The sequence below is a fragment of the Stegostoma tigrinum genome, chromosome 21, assembly GCF_030684315.1.
Source record: "Stegostoma tigrinum isolate sSteTig4 chromosome 21, sSteTig4.hap1, whole genome shotgun sequence".
Classification (NCBI taxonomy): Eukaryota; Metazoa; Chordata; class Chondrichthyes; order Orectolobiformes; family Stegostomatidae; genus Stegostoma; species Stegostoma tigrinum.
The window spans coordinates 13,700,891-13,721,472 of NC_081374.1; the positions used below are offsets into that span (position 1 = coordinate 13,700,891).

Consider the following 20,582-nt stretch of genomic DNA (forward strand, 5'->3'; position numbering starts at 1 on the left):
AAAGAAAGGTGTTCCAAGCTAGAGGGACTGCATGGCCTAATTCCTGCCGTAAAGTGTGCATTCATGTTCAGGTGGAGATTGCATTTACACGTGACCATCAGCTGTTGGTTTGCTTGATAACTTGTTGCCACCTTCTGCAATATATAATATTTGATTTATTATGTCTTGCTTCAATGCATATCTGTTGCACGCACTGGCCTAACAAGGGCGCAGAAATAGCTCAGAGCAGTGCTTGGTCAGAGAACCCATTCTTAAAAAGCTGCTTCTTTGATCTGGGGATGATTCACGCATCCTGCATGTTGCCCATGTTGTTTTCCCCAAGTTAAATTATCAGACTTTCTCGGGGTGGCGATGCAATGGGAGAACAGATTAATGATACAGAGTGCCTGATTTAACATATTCCACCGCTGACAGGGAAGAAACCTTGAAATATTCAAGGTTGGATTAACTTTTAAAAATCCTGCACACAATCTTTTGCGTTGTCATCATACAGTATGTTATCCTTGAGCTGCTCTTGGAGCAAGACTTCTGGACCTATGTTTTTACAACCAAGTGAAGTGCGGTGACTCCGCTCCAATTCTGAACAATATTCAGATTGGATTCAAAACATTAACTCTGTTTCTCCCTCCAGAGATTCTGCCAGGCCTGCTGAATTTCTCCACAATGTTCTGTTTTATCCCATCAGTACAATGTCTCCAGAGACCTAAATTCTTTTTAGAGCAAGGCTGAACTGGATACTCCTCCCAATTAAAGTGTATGTAACTAGTCCACGTTGTAGCACAAAGAAACCAATTATGAGATTTCCTTGAGTAAAAGGAAGAACAATTTTATTGCCTGGCGACCTCAAGGGAAAATAATAAAAAATGTAATAAACACAACAAGCAATAAGAATATAGTTTCCATTTCAAAAGGAAGATGAAAGCCCACAGGAAGTCCACTCTCAAAGTAAACTATTACCAGTGTCACCTTTATATTCTTTCCCTTGAGCCCTTTTATCAGCACACTGGAATATAATTCATTGCAAGTAGAATATCCTTCAGTTAATCCATTAGCAACTTAATGTGCACTGGTATCTTGAAGAATGCTACTTAAACCAGCCAGTCATCACCACTCCTTTGTACACAAACTCCTGACTGCTAAAGTGAGACAAAAAGCTAAGATTGACATTTTAATGTGCATTAATAGCTGTGAATTGACACATATGACTTTGAACACCTTCTTGGGCCATGATGAGAAATATAGCCAATATTGTGGCAATGATGGAACAAATTTCCATTCCTGTGGGAACCCATGTAAGATTCAATGTTTTTAAATACTCACGAGGATGAATAACACCCTGGATGTGGTAGGAAAGCAGAGATGGAGAATGAAAAGCCAGCTAACAGCTGTAAAGGCAACTTTAATTTAGGACAGTAGACTCAAAAGTAGGAAAAGATGATGCTTTAAATCAATGGGCTGTGGAAGAAAATACTGCAGTACTTTAGAAAAAAAAAACAAGTTACTGGGGCTCATTGTCTGTTCCACCTGCAAGATGGACGAATTCAAGCAATGGGGGAAAATATTAAACACCTCTGCCGCATGGGTGTGTATCCAGGGACTGTTTTGCCAAGTGGCTTCAGACCGGTTTTGCAACCAGGGCAATTCGTATATGTTCAGGAGGACTCAGCTTAGTAACAACTTCTTGACTGGTTTCTGGGTGAGTTGCTACAGCTTTGTGTTTGGACAACACAGCAGTAGCAAGTAGCCTGTGAAGGAGAAAACATCTCTCACACACTCCCACTCCAGTGAGTTGAGAAATAAAAGAACATTCCAAGCAGCTGGATGCTGTCTCCCCCTGCAAATTCCATTTTGAAAGAAAGGAAGGCAAAACAACATTCAGAGGCTGTGGGAAGGTGAAACTTTAACCATTGTGTGAAATGGTGAGAAGTGGAATATTCACAACCTCAGGTCCTCCTCAAATGAATAAAGAGGTTGGAAGGGCACTGAAGGAAAACATTGCATCAGCACTTGTAATCCAGACTTGCGCCAGAACTGTGCTTTGCTGACATTTTTTATTCCTTTCCCTCCTGTAATTTTTGTGTTTAGTCTTGTCTCTTTGTGTGTCGACTTAGAGGTGTGTTTTCTTTTCTTGTAAAGAATACTGTAAATTATAGAGAGTTATAAGTTAGTAATTCACATGTATTTTTTGCTATTGGTCAAAACCATTCATTCGCAATAAATTGCAGTTTCCTCATTCAGACCAGACCAGAGCCTCCTCAAAATATATTAAGAAGGTAGCCTAAATAACTAACTTTTGCTTATTTTAAAGGTAAATGTGAGGTGCTGTGTTCTGGATGCAATACAATTGTTCAAGCTACTCGACATAAGCAAAACACTTCTTATTCAAGCACTATAGTTAGAATACAACAAAAGAAAGAGGGAATTGGAGTAATTCAACTCTGTTGGAAAACAGGACACTAGATACATTAACTATTACTAATTAGCTGTTCCAATATAGCAACATCCCAATAACACACCCTTGGCAAAAGGCAAATTCAGAACACAGGCTATCTCACATGCAACTCCAGTCACAGGCAGAGAGACCAGCTTATAGCTGTAATCGAGAGAGAGGAAACATAGTTTTCACTTCTTCATGACCCCAACTGCAACTGCCAGAAGCTAAACCTAACATCCCTGGTTCTATGGGAGCTTGACCACACCCAGTCAAGCTGCTTCTATTGTTCTTTAACTTTAAAACAAACCCAAGGCTTCACAAGTTATTTATCTTTTCATCGGCTGCTCGGTGTGTGCCCTACAATCTTTTTCTAACAGAAACCAAGATAAAACATACCTCTTAAAGCCACAGTATTGTCATCAGTGCATAAACTGGATGAGCATTTTGCTTTCAACTGAGGTCAATCAGTAAATCAAGTGAGGACATTTGAAAGTTCATTGAATCTTTTTACATTTGCACTGACTCTGGCAATAGTGAGGCTTGATTTCTAGTGCACTATTCCCATGTGTCATAGCACAACATTTCACAATGTTTATGAGAACATTTCAGAACTGGCAGAGTTTTCTTTATTGACAAGGATATGTGATGTAAATGCTAAGGTAGTCAATGATAAATGAACTGTAAAAACGCTGTAAAGGAATGTGAAAATTAAGACTATAAATAATCACAATAAAATCAAACACTGCAGATGTTGAAACTCTGAAATAAACGTAGAAAATTCTGGAAAATCTCAACTGCTCTGCAGCATCAGTGGAGACAGAAGCAGAGTTAATGTTTTGAGTCTGACATGACTCTCATTCAGCTCACGTAAGTTATCGTGCTGATTGTATTTATAGGAGAGAGCTTGGTAGACATTTTACCAAATGTGTCTTCAGCATATGCTTAAATAGAATCTGTAATAACTGTGCCCCAAGTCTCAAAGTGGCAGTTTTAAACCATCACAACAATTCAGAAAAGGTTTACAAAGATGTTGCCAGGGTTGGAGAGTAGGGAGAGACAGAATAGGCTGGGACATTTTTTCCCTGAAGAGTTAGAGGCTGAGAGGTGACCTAATAGAAGTTTATGAAATCATAAAAGACATTGATAGAGCAAATGGCCCAGGTCTTTTTCTCAGGGTAGGAGTGTCCAAAACTAGAAGGCATAGATTTAATGTGAGAGGGGAAAGATTTAAAAGGGATCTAAGGGGCATCATTTTCATGCAGAAAGTGGTGCGTGTATGGAAGCAGCTGCCAGAGGAAGTGGTGGAGGCTGGTACAATCACAACATTTAAAAGGCACCTGAATGGGCATGTGTATAGGAAGGGATAAGGGGGGTATGGGCCAAATACTTGGGAACTAAAGAAAGCCACTGTGAATGAATGAAATTTAAGTGAAGTGGCATCATTGGAATTCTGGTTTGGAATTTAGAAGAATGAAAGGGGAATGTTATATAAACATATAAAATTATGAAATGAATTGATTAGATAGAATCTGGGAGGTTGTTTACACTGGTGGGTGAAACTAGATCTAGGTGGCATAGCTTCAAAATGAGGGAGGGCATATTTAGGACTGAGCTGAGGATGAACTTCTTCACCTAAAGGATTGTGAATCTGTGGAATTCCCTGCCTTGTGAAGCAGTCGAGGTTACATCATTGAATGTTTTTTCAGCAAAGTCAAATTTTTGAGCGGTAAAGGAATTAATGGTTATGGTAAGCGGACAGGCAAGTGGAGCTGAGTCCATGAAAAGGTCAGCCATGATCTTATTTAATGGTGGAGCAGGCTTGGTGGGCCAGATGGCCGATTCCTGCTTCTATCTCTTGTGTTCTTACCACTTCTGTGATATAAACTGTGTGATTAATATATTTTTAAATAATTACTTTCAATTTGGTCTGTATCTCATGGGTTTTCTGCATGTTTGAGTTAATAATTAACTTACAAGTATTTCTTTAGTCATGGTGATTTCTTTTTAAGACTGTTTATGTGAGCTACCTTTACAGCATTTATGGGTTATTGTTTCCCCTTAGATTGTTTTACAACTTAGGAAGGTAGACTTTAAGATCTATTAGAAATTTATCGATTTAGATTATAGAGCAAGAGATATCTACTTTTAGTTTTTCTTTAGTTGGCAGTTCTGTGAAGTTTTGGGATATACAGAGCAGTTTTTCTGTGAAGGGGAGAATACACCAGAACTGAATCACTTTAGAATAAGCAGTTAGTGATACTCCCAAACTAGAAGACTTGAGATAAAAACTGAGAAGCGTATTTGAATCTCAGTGCATTTAAGATCAGAAATATCATAGCCCCAGGAAGAAGCTGACAGCATTCCCAGTCTTGTAGCTGAAGTCACAGTTATGTGAACCTATTAAGGTGCTAAGATTTTTTTTCCCCCTCTGGTTTGACTGCTATATGAGGAGTGCTTTTGGATGCTATACAAGGGATACAAGTTTTTGTTCAGAACTCGTAAAGTAGGATTCTGTGATTAATATATTTACTGCCTGCTTGAAAATCTTCAAGTTTGTGTTACAGGTAAATAGTTTGGTTTATTTTATATAATCTTCATGCCTTATAGTTGATAAACTTTGCTTTTATTATTACAACAAACTGCAATATTGTGTGCTCATGTTTCACTGAGGGATCACCTTACTAAAATGAAAACAAATAAGACAGGATCCATCAAGCCAGGTCGCAGTCTGGGATATGATTTGTCTAGCAATAGCATCAGCTTGGATCATAAACGGTTCAAGGCTCAGCTGTGAAGCTGTAGCTAAAGAAACAACTTTAAAAATGGTGGTCAACACACTAGGCCTGAAATGTCAGCCTTCCTGCTTCTCTGATGCTGCTTGGCCTGCTGTGTTCATCCAGCTCTACACCTTGTTATCTCACACTGCTAATTGAATACTTTAAGAAATAGAATTCTGTTTTGTCTTTGGCAGATATTGAAGCTTCAGAAAGGGTTCACTCCAGAGAGTAACCTAGAAACAAGAGACATAGTTTCAGAGTTAAGGATATCCCATTTAGGGTGGATACAAGGCAGTGTTTCTTCGCTGAGAGGGTTTTTAATCTTTGGAATTCTCTATCTCAGACAACAATATTGCCTGGATTATTAAAATTATTCAACAGGTTTTTGATCTACAAAGTAGTCCGTGCAGAGATCCCGTGTGGGCATTCCCCTCAACAATAAGTATACCGTTTTGGATACTGCTGGGGGGAATGACCTACCAGAGGAAAGCCATAGTAGTCAGTTCTCTGGCACTGAGCCTGACACTGTGGCAAAGAAGGGAAGGGGGCAGAATAGAAAAGTACTCGTGGTAGGGGACTCGACAGTTAGGGGAATTGACAGGAGATTTTGTGGTCAGGATCGGGATTCCCGGAAGGTATGTTGCCTCCCTGTTGCCAGGGTCCGGGACGTCTCCGATCGGGTGTATAACGTTCTAAAAGGGGAGGGCGAACAGCCAGAAATCGTGTTACATATTGGCGCTAATGATATAGCCAGAAAAAGGATTGAGGATATAAAAAGTGATTTCAGGGAGTTAGGATGGAAGCTGCAAAGCAGGACGAACAGAGTAGTGTTCTCTAGTTTACTACCGGTGCCACGAGATAGCGAGGCGAGGTACAGGGAGCGAGCGCAGCTTAACGCGTGGCTGCGCAGCTGGTGTAGGAGGGAGGGCTTCAGATATGTAGATAATTGGGGTGCCTTCTGGGGAAGGTGGGACCTGTACAAGAAGGACGGGTTGCATCTGAACTGGAAGGGGACCAATGTCGCGGGTGTAAGGTTTGCTCGAGTAGTTCGAGAGGGTTTAAACTAGTATGGCAGGGGGGTGGGAACCTGAGCTGTATGCCGGAGGTGAGAGTTGATGCAGGTGAGGCAGTAGCAAGAGGTAGACCAGCTAGTGGGAAGGGACCAAGGGATCAGTTAAAGTGTGTTTGCTTTAACGCAAGGAGTATCAGGAATAAAAGTGATGAACTTAGAGCATGGATCAGTACCTGGTGCTATGATGTTGTGGCCATAACAGAGACATGGGTTTCTCAGGGGCAGGAATGGTTGCTGGATGTTCCAGGGTTTAGAGCATTTAAAAAGAATAGGGAGGGGTGAAAAAGAGGAGGGGGTGTAGCACTACTAATCAGAGAGGGTATCACAGCTACAGAAGCTTCCATTGTCGAGGAAGATCTGCCTACTGAGTCAGTATGGGTGGAAATTAGGAACAGCAAGGGAGTAGTCACCTCGTTAGGGGTTTACTACAGGCCCCCCAATAGCAGCAGGGAGATTGAAGAAAGCATAGGTCGGCAGATTTTGGAAAAGTGTGGTAGCAGTAGGGTTGTTGTAATGGGTGACTTTAACTTTCCCAATATTGATTGGAACCTCCTTCGAGCAGAAGATTTGAATGGATCTGTTTTTGTAAGGTGTGTTCAGGAGGGTTTCCTAATGCAGTACGTTGACAGGCCGACGAGGGGAGAGGCCATTCTAGACTTGGTGCTTGGAAACGAGCCGGGGCAGGTATCAGATCTTGTGGTGGGAGAGCATTTTGGTGATAGTGACCATAACTGCCTCACATTCTACATAGCTATGGAGAAGGAGAGGATTAGGCAAAATGGGAGGATATTTAATTGGGGAAGAGGAAACTATGACGCGATTAGACATGAGTTAGGAAGCATGGACTGGGAGCAATTGTTCCATGGTAAGGGCACTATAGACATGTGGAGACTGTTTAAGGAACAGTTGTTGCGAGTGATGAGTAAATATGTCCCTCTGAGACAGGCAAGAAGGGGTAAGATAAAGGAACCTTGGATGACGAGAGCGGTGGAGCTTCTTGTGAAAAGGAAGAAGGTAGCTTACATAAGGTGGAGGAAGCTAGGGTCAAATTCAGCTAGAGAGGATTATAGGCAGGTGAGGAAGGAGCTCAAAAATGGTCTAAGGAGAGCCAGGAGGGGGCACAAGAAAGGCTTGGCAGAAGGAATCAGGGAAAACACAAAGGCATTTTACACTTATGTGAGGAATAAGAGAATGGTCAAAGAAAGAGTAGGGCCGATCAGGGATAGCATAGGGAACTTGTGTGTGGAGTCTGAGGAGGTAGGGGAAGCCCTAAATGAGTTTCTTGCTTCTGTCTTTACGAAAGAAACAAACTTTGTAGTGAATGAAACCTTTGAAGGGCAGGTGTGCATGCTGGAATGGATAGAGATAGAGGAAGCTGATGTGCTGAAAGTTTTGTCAAACATTAAGATTGACAAGTCGCCAGGCCCGGACCAGATTTGTCCTCAGCTGCTTTGGGAAGCGAGAAATGCAATTGCTTCGCCACTTGCGAGTATCTTTGCACCTTCGCTCTCCACTGGAGTCGTAACTGAGGACTGGAGAGAGGCAAATGTAATTCCTCTCTTCAAGAAAGGAAATAGGGAAATCCCCAGCAATTACAGACCAGTAAGTCTCACGCCTGTTGTCTGCAAGGTGTTAGAAAGGATTCTGAGGGATAGGATTTATGACCATCTGGAAGAGCATGGCTTGATCAAATGCAGTCAACACGGCTTTGTGAGGGGCAGGTCATGCCTCACAAACCTTATCGAGTTCTTTGAGGATGTGACGAGAAAAGTTGATGAGGGTCAAGCGGTGGATGTGGTGTATATGGACTTCAGTAAGGCATTTGATAAGGTTCCCCATGGTAGGCTCATTCAGAAGGTCAGGAGGAATGGGATACAGGGGAACTTAGCTGTCTGGATACAGAATTGGCTGGCCAACAGAAGACAGTGAGTGGTAGTTGAAGGAAAATATTCTGCCTGGAAGTCAGTGGTGAGTGGTGTTCCACAGGGCTCTGTCCTTGGGCCTCTACTGTTTGTAATTTTTATTAATGACTTGGATGAGGGGATTGAAGGATGGGTCAGCAAGTTTGCAGACGACACGAAGGTTGGAGGTGTCATTGACAGTATAGAGGGCTGTTGTAGGCTGCAGCGGGACATTGACAGGATGCAGAGATGGGCTGAGAGGTGGCAGATGGAGTTCAACCTGGATAAGTGCGAGGTGATGCATTTTGGAAGGTCGAATTTGAAAGCTGAGTACGGGATTAAGGATAGGATTCTTGGCAGTGTGGAGTAACAGAGGGATATTGGTGTGCAGATACATAGATCCCTTAAAATGGCCACCCAAGTGGACAGGGTTGTTAAGAAAGCATATGGTGTTTTGGCTTTCATTAGCAGGGGGATTGAGTTTTAGAGTCGTGAGATCTTGTTGGAGTTCTATAAAACTTTGGTTAGACTGCACATGGAATACTGCGTCCGGTTCTGGTCGCCCTATTATAGGAAAGATGTGGATGCTTTGGAGAGGGTTCAGAGGAGGTTTACCAGGATGCTGCCTGGACGGGAGGGCTTATCTTATGAAGAGAGGTTGACTGAGCTCGGACTTTTTTCATTGGAGAAAAGGTGGAGGAGAGGGGACCTAATTGAGGTATACAAGATAATGAGAGGCATAGATAGAGTTGATAGCCAGAGACTATTTCCCAGGGCAGAAATGGCTAACACGAGGGGTCATAGTTTTAAGCTGGTTGGAGGAAAGTATAGAGGGGATGTCAGAGGTGGGTTCTTTACACAGAGAGTTGTGAGAGCATGGAATGTGTTGCCAGCAGCAGTTGTGGAAGCAAGGTCATTGGGGTCATTTAAGAGACTGCTGGACATGCATATGGTCACAGAAATTTGAGGATGCATACATGAGGATCAATGGTCAGCACAACATCATGGGCTGAAGGGCCTGTTCTGTGCTGTACTGTTCTATGTTCTATGTTCTAGTCAAAAGCTATCAAGAGCAGGCAGGGACGTGGAGATGAGGCCATAATCAATTAGCCATGATTTTATAGACCAGGCTTGAAGGGCTGAAGAACCCTATTCCTGTTTCTATTCCTGATATTCTGGTCCATGAACATCTCTGGCTCTGAAAAATAAACTCATCAAACACGAAGCTACATTTGTTCAGAAGAGCATTTAAAAGGTGCAGGCTTCTATTCAAATAGTCACACAGTCATAGCCATAGAACTGTGCAGCATGGAAACAGACCCCTCGGATCAACTTGTCCATGCCAACTAGATGTCCCAAATTAATCTAGTCCCATTTATCGGTATTTGGCCCATATCTGTATGAACTCTTCGTATTCACGTACCCATCCAGATGCCTTTTTGTTCTTTGCATGTCTCTAAATCACCAGATCGTGTGTGTGTGTGTGCTTTTTTTTCACATAGAGGCATAGAGTTACAGAGTGGCCCAGCACAGAAAAGAACCTTTCTGTCCAACCAGTCCCATGCCAAATTTAATGCCAACCTAAACTAGTCCCACCTACTTGCTCCTGGCCCATATCCCAAGAAACCTTTCCTATTCTATCTTAAATCTACGTAGATAACCTTCCTTAGGGAGACAGTGACTGGTGACCTGAAAACAGAGGGCAATTGCTTCACAGAAATCTGGGCAGCATTGTTGACCATCTTAGAATTTCTCAACCAAGGTTCATGAAAGGTCAGTCTCAGGTGGAACTGTGCGTGCCTTCTCGAAGCATCAGGAACTTGCAATCAAATTATTCGAAGATGTAAATGGGCTTAGAATTAGCCCACATCAGTCCAAATTTCTGAGAACATTCATTACCAAGCACATCGCCTAGGATTGACACATTTCTATTGGCATTTGATAACTTTAAAACAAATCATTCATTACAACAAAGATTTCAGACAAGAACTGAATTCAGCCTCCCACTCACACAGGTATAAAAGGAATAAGAGACAGAAACCTGGAAAAATGTGTTTCATGATTTTATTTTATTGAGCAGTTTTAGGAGCTATTATAATGAGGAGATTCCAGAGAACAGAAAAAGGCAGCTGTGGGATGTTAGGATCACATTTACACCAAGTCAGATTTCATTGCAGTTGACATCCACCTTCAACAGAAATGTGCACGTTTCTGAGGTGAATTATCACTCCAAGAATTTCTCACAGCTGAGCGTCAGAATCGAGAAAGAAATGAGTAAAACAGAATCAAAGTGTGGGTATAGTTAGATAATCAAAATGTTTTCATTTCCAATCCAGATCCAGTGTCCTTCATCAGTTTCTTTTAAAAACTCACCCTGACAAGGCATTTATTTGTTAAATTAACAGTGATTTGTTATTAATTAACATGGAGCATTGTTGAACATATTCCACAGGAAATTGCCAAAGGCATATTGTTGTTCATAGTCATTCAAGAGATGAATACTTGCTCCATTATACTGTGCAGCCAGATGACCACTGCAGTGGTGGGAACCATGCGATTACTGAACATTAACCCAGGAATGCGAATCAGGGTGTGTTTTTAATGAGAACATAAGCAAAAGGATTAAACAGCCTTAGCCAAGCCCACACGGTTGTTCCCCACATCAAAAATGGAATAATATTCTCCAATGAAAACATCTCCCAGAATCCAGAGGCTTCCACCAGTAACGCCAAATCCACTGGAGCAGCTTTGTTGGTTACCGAAATTTAGCTGGAAAGAAAACAGGAACAGTTAGGGCTGGGTCATATCTTCAACACCTTTAGTCAGCATTACACTGTAGTAGAATATTGAATATAGTGAATACATTCGATTAAACCTTTTGAAATTTTAGCTGTATTCATAGCACAGTGTGGTTGTCCAAAATCATACCTGCAAAGCGTAGGCTTGCGCAGGAAGAGGGAAGTCAACTCCATTGATGGTGAAGACCACATCGGGCATGTTGTTCAGATTGTTACAGTTTATGTTGTACTGCAAGAAAATAGAGACAGTACTCAGTCACTGTGTCACTGCAAGGATTTACAACAAATTGTTCATGGTGCAATAACATGACTAGCATCATTATTGAACTCAATACATGTAGAAATCTGAATACGAAAGCAAAATAAAAGGAAAAAATTGAAGAATAGTGGTGCAGTCTCAAGGATATGATTTATTTCTCTTTAGGATCAATATATTTCTGAATATTTGATGAGGATCTGATGAAGAGTCACTGGACGCGAAATGTTATCTCCGCTTTCTCAGACACATATGCTGCTGCACTTGCTGAGTTTCGCCAGTGATTTCTGTTTGTTTTGAATATTTATGCTCGTCTCAACTTTGAAGTGAGAAGTTGTTTACGGCTTCAATATTTTTCCTTCTAAAACTGTGCTCTTCCTCAGCAGGAAAGTCTGTCTTTGAATGAGTCAGTACAAAAATGTAAATTCTCTTAGCGGAATATTACTCCAAGTACTGCTGTGCTTCTCAACATTTCTGGTGAAGTGTATGCTAATGACAGTGAATATTTTCACATCTTCATGAAAATTAATTTAACTTGTACTCCCAACAATTGCATCAGTTTTCCTCCACCCACGAAAATATCACCTGCTACAGACTGATTGGTTTTTGTTAAGCAAATCATCACTGACACTTTGCAACATTTTTGCCAAAATATGTATCTGCATATTGTAACAACTTAAATGTTAGAGGTGTTAACGAGTTTTGAGAAGATTTGTAGCTCAGGTTGAGGTTCTGGATGTAGGTTTGCTTGCTGAGCTGGAAGGTTAGTTTTCAGACGTTTCATCACCATTCTAGGTAACATCATCAGTGAGCCTCCGATGAAGCGCTGGTGTTACGTCCCACTTTCTATTTATCTGGTTAGGTTTCTTTGGGTTGGTGATGTCATTTCCTGTGTTGGTGATGTCATTTCCTGTTCTTTGTCATTTCCTGTTCTTTGTCATTTCCTGCATTGTTGATGTCATTTCCTGTTCTTTGTCATTTCCTGCATTGGTGATGTCATTTCCTGTTCTTGACATCACCAACCCAAGGAAACCTAACCAGATAAATAGAAAGCGGGACATAACACCAGCGCTTTGTTGGAGGCTCACTGATGATGTTACCTAGAATGGTGACAAAACGTCTGAAAACTAACCTGTTAGAGGTGTATTATAACACGCCATCTCTACCTGGCCATAGTAAGTTGGAGTAGCTCCAATAGACTGCTGAATGTTGTTGATGGGAGTGCTGGGACCAACAAGAAGAGAAGTGCCAGTATCAACAATGGCAGGACAACCTCCACTGCAGGCCACAACCTGACCATTGATTGTCACCCTGAGGGAGAGGAGTGAATCAAGAGTTAGAGAACAATTAAAGAAAAACTCCCAAACAGTTAGAATAAATGAGCAATTAATAACAACTTGAGTTACCTTGTCAACTCAGATATTTGTTATGTGCGCTGGTTTGGAGATCTTAATACCAGGCCAATTATTTTGTTCTCCCTTGTTTTTGAGTTTATGAATTTCAATATCAGAATCACTTTCTGGGATTTCAGTGCAAAGCATCAATCCCAGTTGTGGCTGGGGTAATCACTTACCGGTCAATGAGGATTTGCCAGTAGGCCTCACGAGTGACAGGAACCCAGTGAATTTGACCAGTGTAGTGGTTTGTGTCAATTCCCCCAAAAGCAATTTCACTTCCGGATGCCCCATCTTGTCTGTGAAACACAGCAGAATAATAAACAAGATGACAAGCTATGATACAACATCATTTACATCAACATATTTCTGATTCAGAGAACAAGCACTTCGTTGCGTGACTTCCTGTATTGTATAAAAATAATTTCTGTAAATCACGCACCAAAAGTCATTGATTGCAATCTTGCCATAAATACTCCAGGCAGCACCAAACATTCTCTCAGATACCAACTGCTCATGTTTAGCAACAATGTCTTTCCAATTTATTAAACAGTTTATAATCTGAGCTCTGTTAGATTTCATTGCTTTCAATTCAGAATTGATGACACCAAAGAAGAGCTTCAATTTTGAAATCAAATCACTTTGAAAGAAAGCAGTTGAATTGCTGCAGTGCATTTCACAATATTGGGATAGCCGTAACTGCCTCACAATCAATTAATTTATTTGAAGTTTATTTAACATTGCAGACAAACCTAGCACATCTTGTAGCCAGCAGCTTTGGGAAGTGAGTAGAGATATACTAGATACTTTGTTTTCTGAACGAAAAAAATCTTTCAATCTCAGCCTTGAGTTTACTAAAGAATGGGGCATTCTCAACCATCTTGCACACAGATGCAAAAATGTTCACCATGTTCTGATTGGAGGAAATCCTGAACTTTCTACCCTAAATGACCAACCATTAACCCTGCCACTGTGTTCTAAATTGCACAGCTTAGGGGGAAAGAAACTAATAGTTTCTACCCAGCAATATGCCTTGTGAATCTTCAGAGAAGTTAAGCCATAAAGAAATACAAGAAGGCACTCCTCTTTCCAGGTGTGCAGTATAAGTTTTAATTAGAATGCTTTTAAAGTATCTGTTGCAATGTTTGCCAGCCAGAATTTCAGACTTTCTCTCTTTCTTAGCATCCCTCTAAGTGACTGCAATTATGTTTAATTAATTATAGGGAGCAGTGATTGAATATCAAAGAAGCCACCTCTCCTTTTCCTGAAATCAACAAAATATAAAATGAATTTACTGAGCTGCTCATTAAAGGATAATACTGCCATCTGAGGAAATTATCTAGTCAACTTTTGATCAGCTGCACCCTGGGAACCAAAACTGCAAGTGGTTTTCCAGGTATGAGGTATTGTATCAAACTATGGAATAGACTTTCACAAGACACTCACGTTCAGCTTTGGGTTAGCTCCCATGACACAGAAACAAGGACATTTGCTGTTCAAGCAAGATAGGTGTTTTCAGTGAAATGTTCACAGAACTGAATGGATTACACCTGTTCCTATGAAAGGAAAACCTCCACTTCATGCTTCATTCAGGGACATACAGGAAAACAATGTGAGAAGTAGTTTACCTGGTCAGATAGACAGAAAACAGAGGCTCATCCACCAGATTCTGAGACATTAAGTTCTGAAATACAGTTGTAGCTCCTGATGCTGCAAGAGATGGGTAGCCCATGCCCAGAATTCCATCAAACTTGACATAGGAAAAGAATCCACCAGGCTCACTAGTACTGAGACCAAATTCCTGATTGTGGATATTGATGTTTGAAATCTGGAAAGGTAAGGGCAAGTGAGGAAACCTGAGCAATTCAGCAAAACATTATCTTGTTATTACAACTTCTCCATAAATTCCTCACACTAAGTAAATAGGTTTCTCAACAACCGCACAATCAATGATGAACATCACGGGATTAAATTGACAATAATTGCTTTTTTAAGCAATCTTGGCTCATGGATATGTTTTAGAAAAGCATTGAGGGAGAAGATGCATGTTTTTGCTTGAATACTAGCTAGTGATTATGTACATCCACTTCAACGGGAACCGACAAAACTACAGTATTCAATGTCTGGATTATTTGGGGTGGCACGGTGGCTCAGTGGTTAGCAGTGCAGCCTCACAGCGCCAGGGACCCAGGTTCAATTCCAGCCTCGGGTGACTGTCTGTGCGGAGTTTGCACATTCTCCCTGTGTCTGCGTGGGTTTTCTCCAGGTGCTCTGGTTTCCTCCCAGTCCAAAAATGTGCAGGCTAGGTGGATTGGCCATGTTAAAATTGCCCATAGTGCTCAGGGGTGTGTGGGTTATAGGGGGATGGATCTGGGTGGGATGATCCAAGGGTCAGTGTGGACTTGTTGGGCTGAAGGGCCTGTTCCCATGCTGTAGGGAATCTAATCCATTTATACAATTGTGCTTGATCTCACAATCGTTTGATTCAGAGTGCTACCACTTTGCTCTGGTAAAGACCCAAAAGATATTATATTCCATATACACAAATAGACAAAAGGATGTGAGTTGACCTGGAGGGCTGGGAATGTAGGAGGCACCTTCGTCAAATTTCTAATGCAAAGGATTCAGACAAGATTCCTTTCAGATCATTATCTTGAAGTTTGGTACAACAGTCTGCAAGATTCCCATTGCATATCCACAAAATGTCTTGGCTTCTAATTGAAAACAACACTTTATTTGTACTGCAAGATTTTGTATCTTTAATTTCTAAATGTAATATCAAACACCAATTATCAGTGTTGTGTGATGTCAATTAATTAATGAGAGTGACAATTGGCTTACCCTGACAGTGTCATATCCCAATATTCCAACCATGGCACCTGTACCATACTGGATAGATACACGCTGGTTATTTGAATAATATGTCGAAGATGCACTGGGGTTGAATCTGTGATGCTTTGCTGTAATGGAACATAAATGTCATGAAATTAATAGAAAATCTTTGAGCATTTAGTCTAGAGTAGGAACAAAGATTTGTGTTTAAAAATCATCCATTATTTTACATTTCAAAAATGTTTCTTTTTAACAAGAATTCTATCCAGACTTTGTTACGTCTTACATGTTTGCCTGTTGCCTTTTCCTCGAAGAGAGATCCTGAAAATATGAGGAGGTTCAGAAATCCTGAAAGGCGTTGTATGTTAATGTATGATGTAGATCTCTGCGTAGGACATATGCTTGCGTGTATATTTCACCCACAAATATACATCATGGTGGGCTAGAGAGCGCCCTTCAGTTAGCCTACTCATTGGTGAAGTTTAAAAATACGATATTTAAATACATTAAGACATCAGAACATTCCAGGAGTGGAACTAGATTTGGTCAAAAGTGAACAATACTCCTCTTGGATCAAAGGAAATTTAGGAACATTCTGATAAAAGTATAGAGGGTTATTAGATCATGACATTTTGGACATGGTAGACACAGAAAATATTTGGCCATTTGCTGATCACTTAAGGGGCAGGATTGAAGGATTTGAGCAAGAGATGCAAAAGAATGTCAGGAATTACTGTTTTTTGACATTGCAACTAGTATCTTGGCAGTTGCTCCCTACAAGGTTAAAGATCGTAGAAAGAATCAATTATTTCAGAAGGAAATTCAATGGGCTTTTGAGGGAAATCAACAAACAGAATGATGGTGCTGAAGCTGGGAATGGCACTGACTCTACAGAGACCAACATGAATTGAAGGACTGAAAGTTATGCTGTGACTCCAGGACACAGTGCTAAGAAGAATTCACTTTTGTTTTATACTTTTAATTTGTTTACTTAATTTGTGACATTGGAGTGTTGCTAAGGACACTGAACATCTTTCTACCTTCTTTCAACCTTTCAGTTTGATTTGTCATTTCAAGGTCTCAACTCAGCACCAATTTTTCCTGCAATGTTGCTGCACATCTGTCTGATCGTCTTCTCTCCTTCCCTCATTTCCAACTGTTAGGCCTTAGATTTCTGTTGGATTGTGCTGCTAATGGGGAAAGTTTCACAGTCGTTCACCATTACCTTCTGCAGGATGACTGAGCAGGAGACTCTCCAGCTCTAGCCGTTTGCTTTCAGGCAGTTTGTGAGTTTTGTATGCTAACAGTCAACCTGTTTCTCGGTACTATGAATGCACTTTCCATGGCCAACAAAACAGGAGGACTGCAGCAGTTGAAGAAGGCAGCTCTCCATCACCATCTCAAGGGCAACTAGGGATGGATAAGAAATGCTGGCCAGCCAGCAAGGCCCACATCCCACAAATGAATAGAAGAAAAATTGAGGATATAAGAATGCAGCAAGACCTCTCACACAGGAGTATGAACTGGTAATTATTTCAAATATATCTTAGGTTTTTACAGCAAGTTCACTCGAATATTTGTCCACTACCAGAGGAAGACAAAGGACCGTACCTAAAAACATCAAGAAATTAACAGCTTGTTAAATTTCTGTCCAAGCCTATTGATGATTTACAAAGTGTGCTGTTAAACTGCAAACATTCAAGAAATAACATTCTCTTTCAATTATTGTTCTACAGCTGAACTTTACAAGAAAAGTTGTGATGAAGGAAAACAAGTTTAAATTGGCAATGACATTTACTCACTGCATGACTGTTCAGAGCAGTAAATTGAAGGGACCCAGAGATTGGATGAACCAGTGTCAAAGATGACGGTGAAGCTCTGCGGTGGATTCCCAATGCTAATTGCTCCATAGTATGACAGCTGTCAACAAGAACAAGGAGACCACAATATTTCAACTGGAAATAAATCTGAGCAACATGTGTTATTGGGCTTATTATACGCTACACCCTTCAGCAAATGTAAATCTCCCTTTCACTACTTTTCAAAATAAATGGCATGGAAACAGCAGAGTTAATTTATAAGAATAAATGATCTTTCTGTTTCTTTTGTACAGCTGAGTAATATATCTCATTGCTAAGGTGATATTACCTTTCAATTTTTCGCCCTTTTGATTTCAAATGATATCTCAAACCTAACTGGTGCTAAAATAAATGTTTAACAAGCCAGCAGCAGCACAAAGCCCAGCTAATTAATTTCAACCACAGGTGAAAACAGAAATCACCAGTAACATCTGAAATTGCATCAGAAAGTTCAGCTTCAGATCAGTAAGAATTGGTGATCTGCATTGAAACTCTAAACAAACAGAGTCATCCAAAAGCACAGTTTATCTACTCAGTTGTTACCATTGACTAACAACAATCCCTAAGAAAGGAGAAAATATATGCAGAAGCTTCAACAAATGTAAGTTATGATGTATTCTTTATCTTTGTTGATAAATGGGATAGGTGCCTTACGTCCAGGTAGTTAATCATTGGTTCCGCTGTATCTAGAACTTGGCTGCAATAGGGCACTCGATATTTTGAGCAGAGATCATACGGATGTTTCTTCAGGAAGTCTTCCAGCAATCCTTTCTCCTGGAGAACATCACGGGCAGATTTGCCCTTAATCAAAGGTATTCTGCCAAGAAAAGAACAAAAGTTACAAATTTCATCATGTTTTCCTGTTCCTTGCTGTCAAGTTATTCTTTCCTTCTCCTGTCATGTGACAATTTCCTACCTGATCATACATTCAGAGAGCTGAACACAAGCGAGAGCAATGAGTAACCACTTCATCTTGGCAGATGGTTTGGTTCAGAGACTCGTCAGAATCTGAAGTTTTGTGTCTGAGCAGCAACATTTATACTCACTGTAATCAAACCTTTCCATTGTCATGAGGACTCTGATATGATCATTCAATATGAGAAGTAAATATTAAGGCACTCATGACTGTTGTATCTCAAATATGATCTCTCTTTAATTAAGGGCACTCAATGACTTCAGTGATAATCAATTATGAATGTTTGGATAAGAACCAAACTTATTTAATGTTTTACAATTAAAACCTTATCACTGATAATGTAGCAATAAATATGTTACACGTATTTTCAAATATTTCAATGCATTGGTATTAGAGCTGAAAGATTGCAGTCTCACAAGTTGACAAGTCAATGTTTTGTTTCTGATTGAGCATATGGGCTTGACTTGTACATGGGCTTGACTTGTGAGTACTGTAAAGCTCTTCAAGGGCAATTGTGCAATCAAACAATTCCACAGTACAAGTTACAGCCGACAGTAATCAGAATATTGCGCACGTGAAATGTATGCAGTGTCCAACTATACAGCATGCAGATCGTGGTCACAAGCAATCTTGACCATTGCAGATTTAAGGTAGCCATCTCTATGAAGCAGAAGGAATCTTGAAAGTTATATATCTATGGGTCGCAAAGAACAAAGATAATGCAATATCTCGTAAGGTGCACAAAGGTTTGGAACTGGCTTCCTCCCACCTTGAACTTTAATTGTTCTTAAGTAAAGTGATGTCTTTTTGAGTGGTTTTGGACTGTGAGGAGAATGTCTTGGCTCTCACTCAGCATTCTCCTACAATCTCCTAATGTGACATAGCTGGCGTTGCAGTCATTGGAATAAAGTCCTTTATCAAAGACTTTTGTAGAGGTATTCCATGATCTTTCTTGTTGGAGTGATCCATGTTCCATTGTATGGAGCACTATGCTAAACAGTTATTTGTGAATGAATCACATGTTGACTGCTCCCATTACAAAGTAGTAGAGAGCTGGATGAACACAGCAGGCCAAGCAGCATCTTAGGAGCAGGAAAGTTGACGTTTCGGGCCTAGACCCTTCATCATGCTTTCCTGCTCCTAAGATGCTGCTTGGCCTGCTGTGTTCATCCAGCTCCACACTTTGTTATCTTGGATTCTCTCGCATCTGCAGTTCCTATTATCTCTCCGATCACAAAGGATGTGTTTTCTGTTTGATAATCTCCGCACAGCTTCATTGCAAATATGATTGATGGATCTTGCCACATCTGGAACAGGCGTTGATGTAGTTACAGTGTAACAAGGAGTAGAGGAACACAGGTGTGCCAGCAAGCCTGGGACTAGTAACAACATCTGACAGCTGCTGAGCATGAAGAGGTCACAAATGATATTCCCCTCAGGGTGGCAGTTGGTACTGGAGGCCCAGAGCCTTTAATTCTTCAATGCCGTTTCCTCTGGATGTGTGAAGTTCAGTGTCATTTCAGACGGAGAATGTCCCAGAATACTGTCACAAAACAATGCTAACTGCTGGAGCAGGAATAGGTGTCCAGCTTATTCTAGTGATTATAAATGTGACTTCTGTGCTAAACTTTAGTGCAACTGGCTTCTTCAATGAAGCCAGTCAGAACCTCATGGGCACCAAGGTGGCTCAGTGGTTAGCTCTGCTGCCTCACAGTGCCAGAGGCCTGAGCTCAATTACAGCCTTGGGTGACTGTGTGCGGGAGTTTGCATGTCTACGTGGGTTTCTTCAGGGAGCTCCGGTTTCCTCCCACTGTCCAAAGATGTGAAGGTTAGGTGGATTGTCCATGATAAATTGCCCACAGTGTCCAGAGATGTGCAGCCTAAGTCTGGCTGTGGTAAATGTGGGGCTGCATGAATTGGTTGGGATAATCCTCAGAGGGTCAGTGTACTTGCAAAGGGCCAACTGGCCTCTTCCCACACTGTAAGGATTCTGTGATTCTACGCCTTAGAAGGAAGCCTGCTTGGAGGCAAGAGACGCCCTCTGTGACCGTGGCTGATGACTCCAATCCTGAGGCTGATCCAATGCACCCCAATCTTTCACCAGGGCAATAGTGGAGCAGGTGACAGGACTCCTCAGGATATGATCCCAATGCTTGGATCAGTCAGGGGTGGCTTTGTAGTACACTCAAGACAGAGTGTGCTGCACAACCCCTAGAAGCTGTGCCCTGCACAATTGGATTAGACTGTCAGGGGATGCGATGGACTTGGATGAGATAGGAGAGTGGTGGCAGTCTTCCAGGGAGGGATATGAGGATATTGAGTTGGAGAAATGTTACCTTCTGC

The 20,582-nt window shown here is 41.1% G+C and overlaps 1 protein-coding gene across 1 annotated transcript; it reads right to left on the reverse strand.

Annotated features, from left to right (window-relative positions):
- Positions 1-10,234: 10,234 nt before the first annotated feature.
- Positions 10,235-18,374, reverse strand: LOC125462880 (pepsin A-like). The gene is made up of 9 exons (XM_048553336.2): positions 18,240-18,374; positions 17,978-18,140; positions 17,267-17,384; positions 15,474-15,592; positions 14,261-14,460; positions 12,812-12,931; positions 12,405-12,549; positions 11,113-11,211; positions 10,235-10,953 (listed from the first exon to the last, which is right to left on the reverse strand). The coding sequence occupies exons 1-9, from the start codon at positions 18,293-18,295 to the stop codon at positions 10,807-10,809; spliced, it is 1,167 nt and encodes a 388-aa protein (XP_048409293.1). The 5' UTR covers positions 18,296-18,374; the 3' UTR covers positions 10,235-10,806.
- Between the last annotated feature and the right edge of the window lie 2,208 nt (positions 18,375-20,582).

Excerpts from the sequence above, each read along its gene's own strand:
- LOC125462880 (XM_048553336.2), bottom strand. The coding sequence starts at position 18,295 with ATGAAGTGGTTACTCATTGCTCTCGCTTGTGTTCAGCTCTCTGAATGT. Across the intron at positions 12,932-14,260 it reads TTTTCTGTCTATCTGACCAG|ACAAGATGGGGCATCCGGAA; the intron begins GTAAACTACTTC and ends TGTGTTTCACAG. Across the intron at positions 12,550-12,811 it reads TGGCAAATCCTCATTGACCG|GGTGACAATCAATGGTCAGG; the intron begins GTAAGTGATTAC and ends CCTCTCCCTCAG.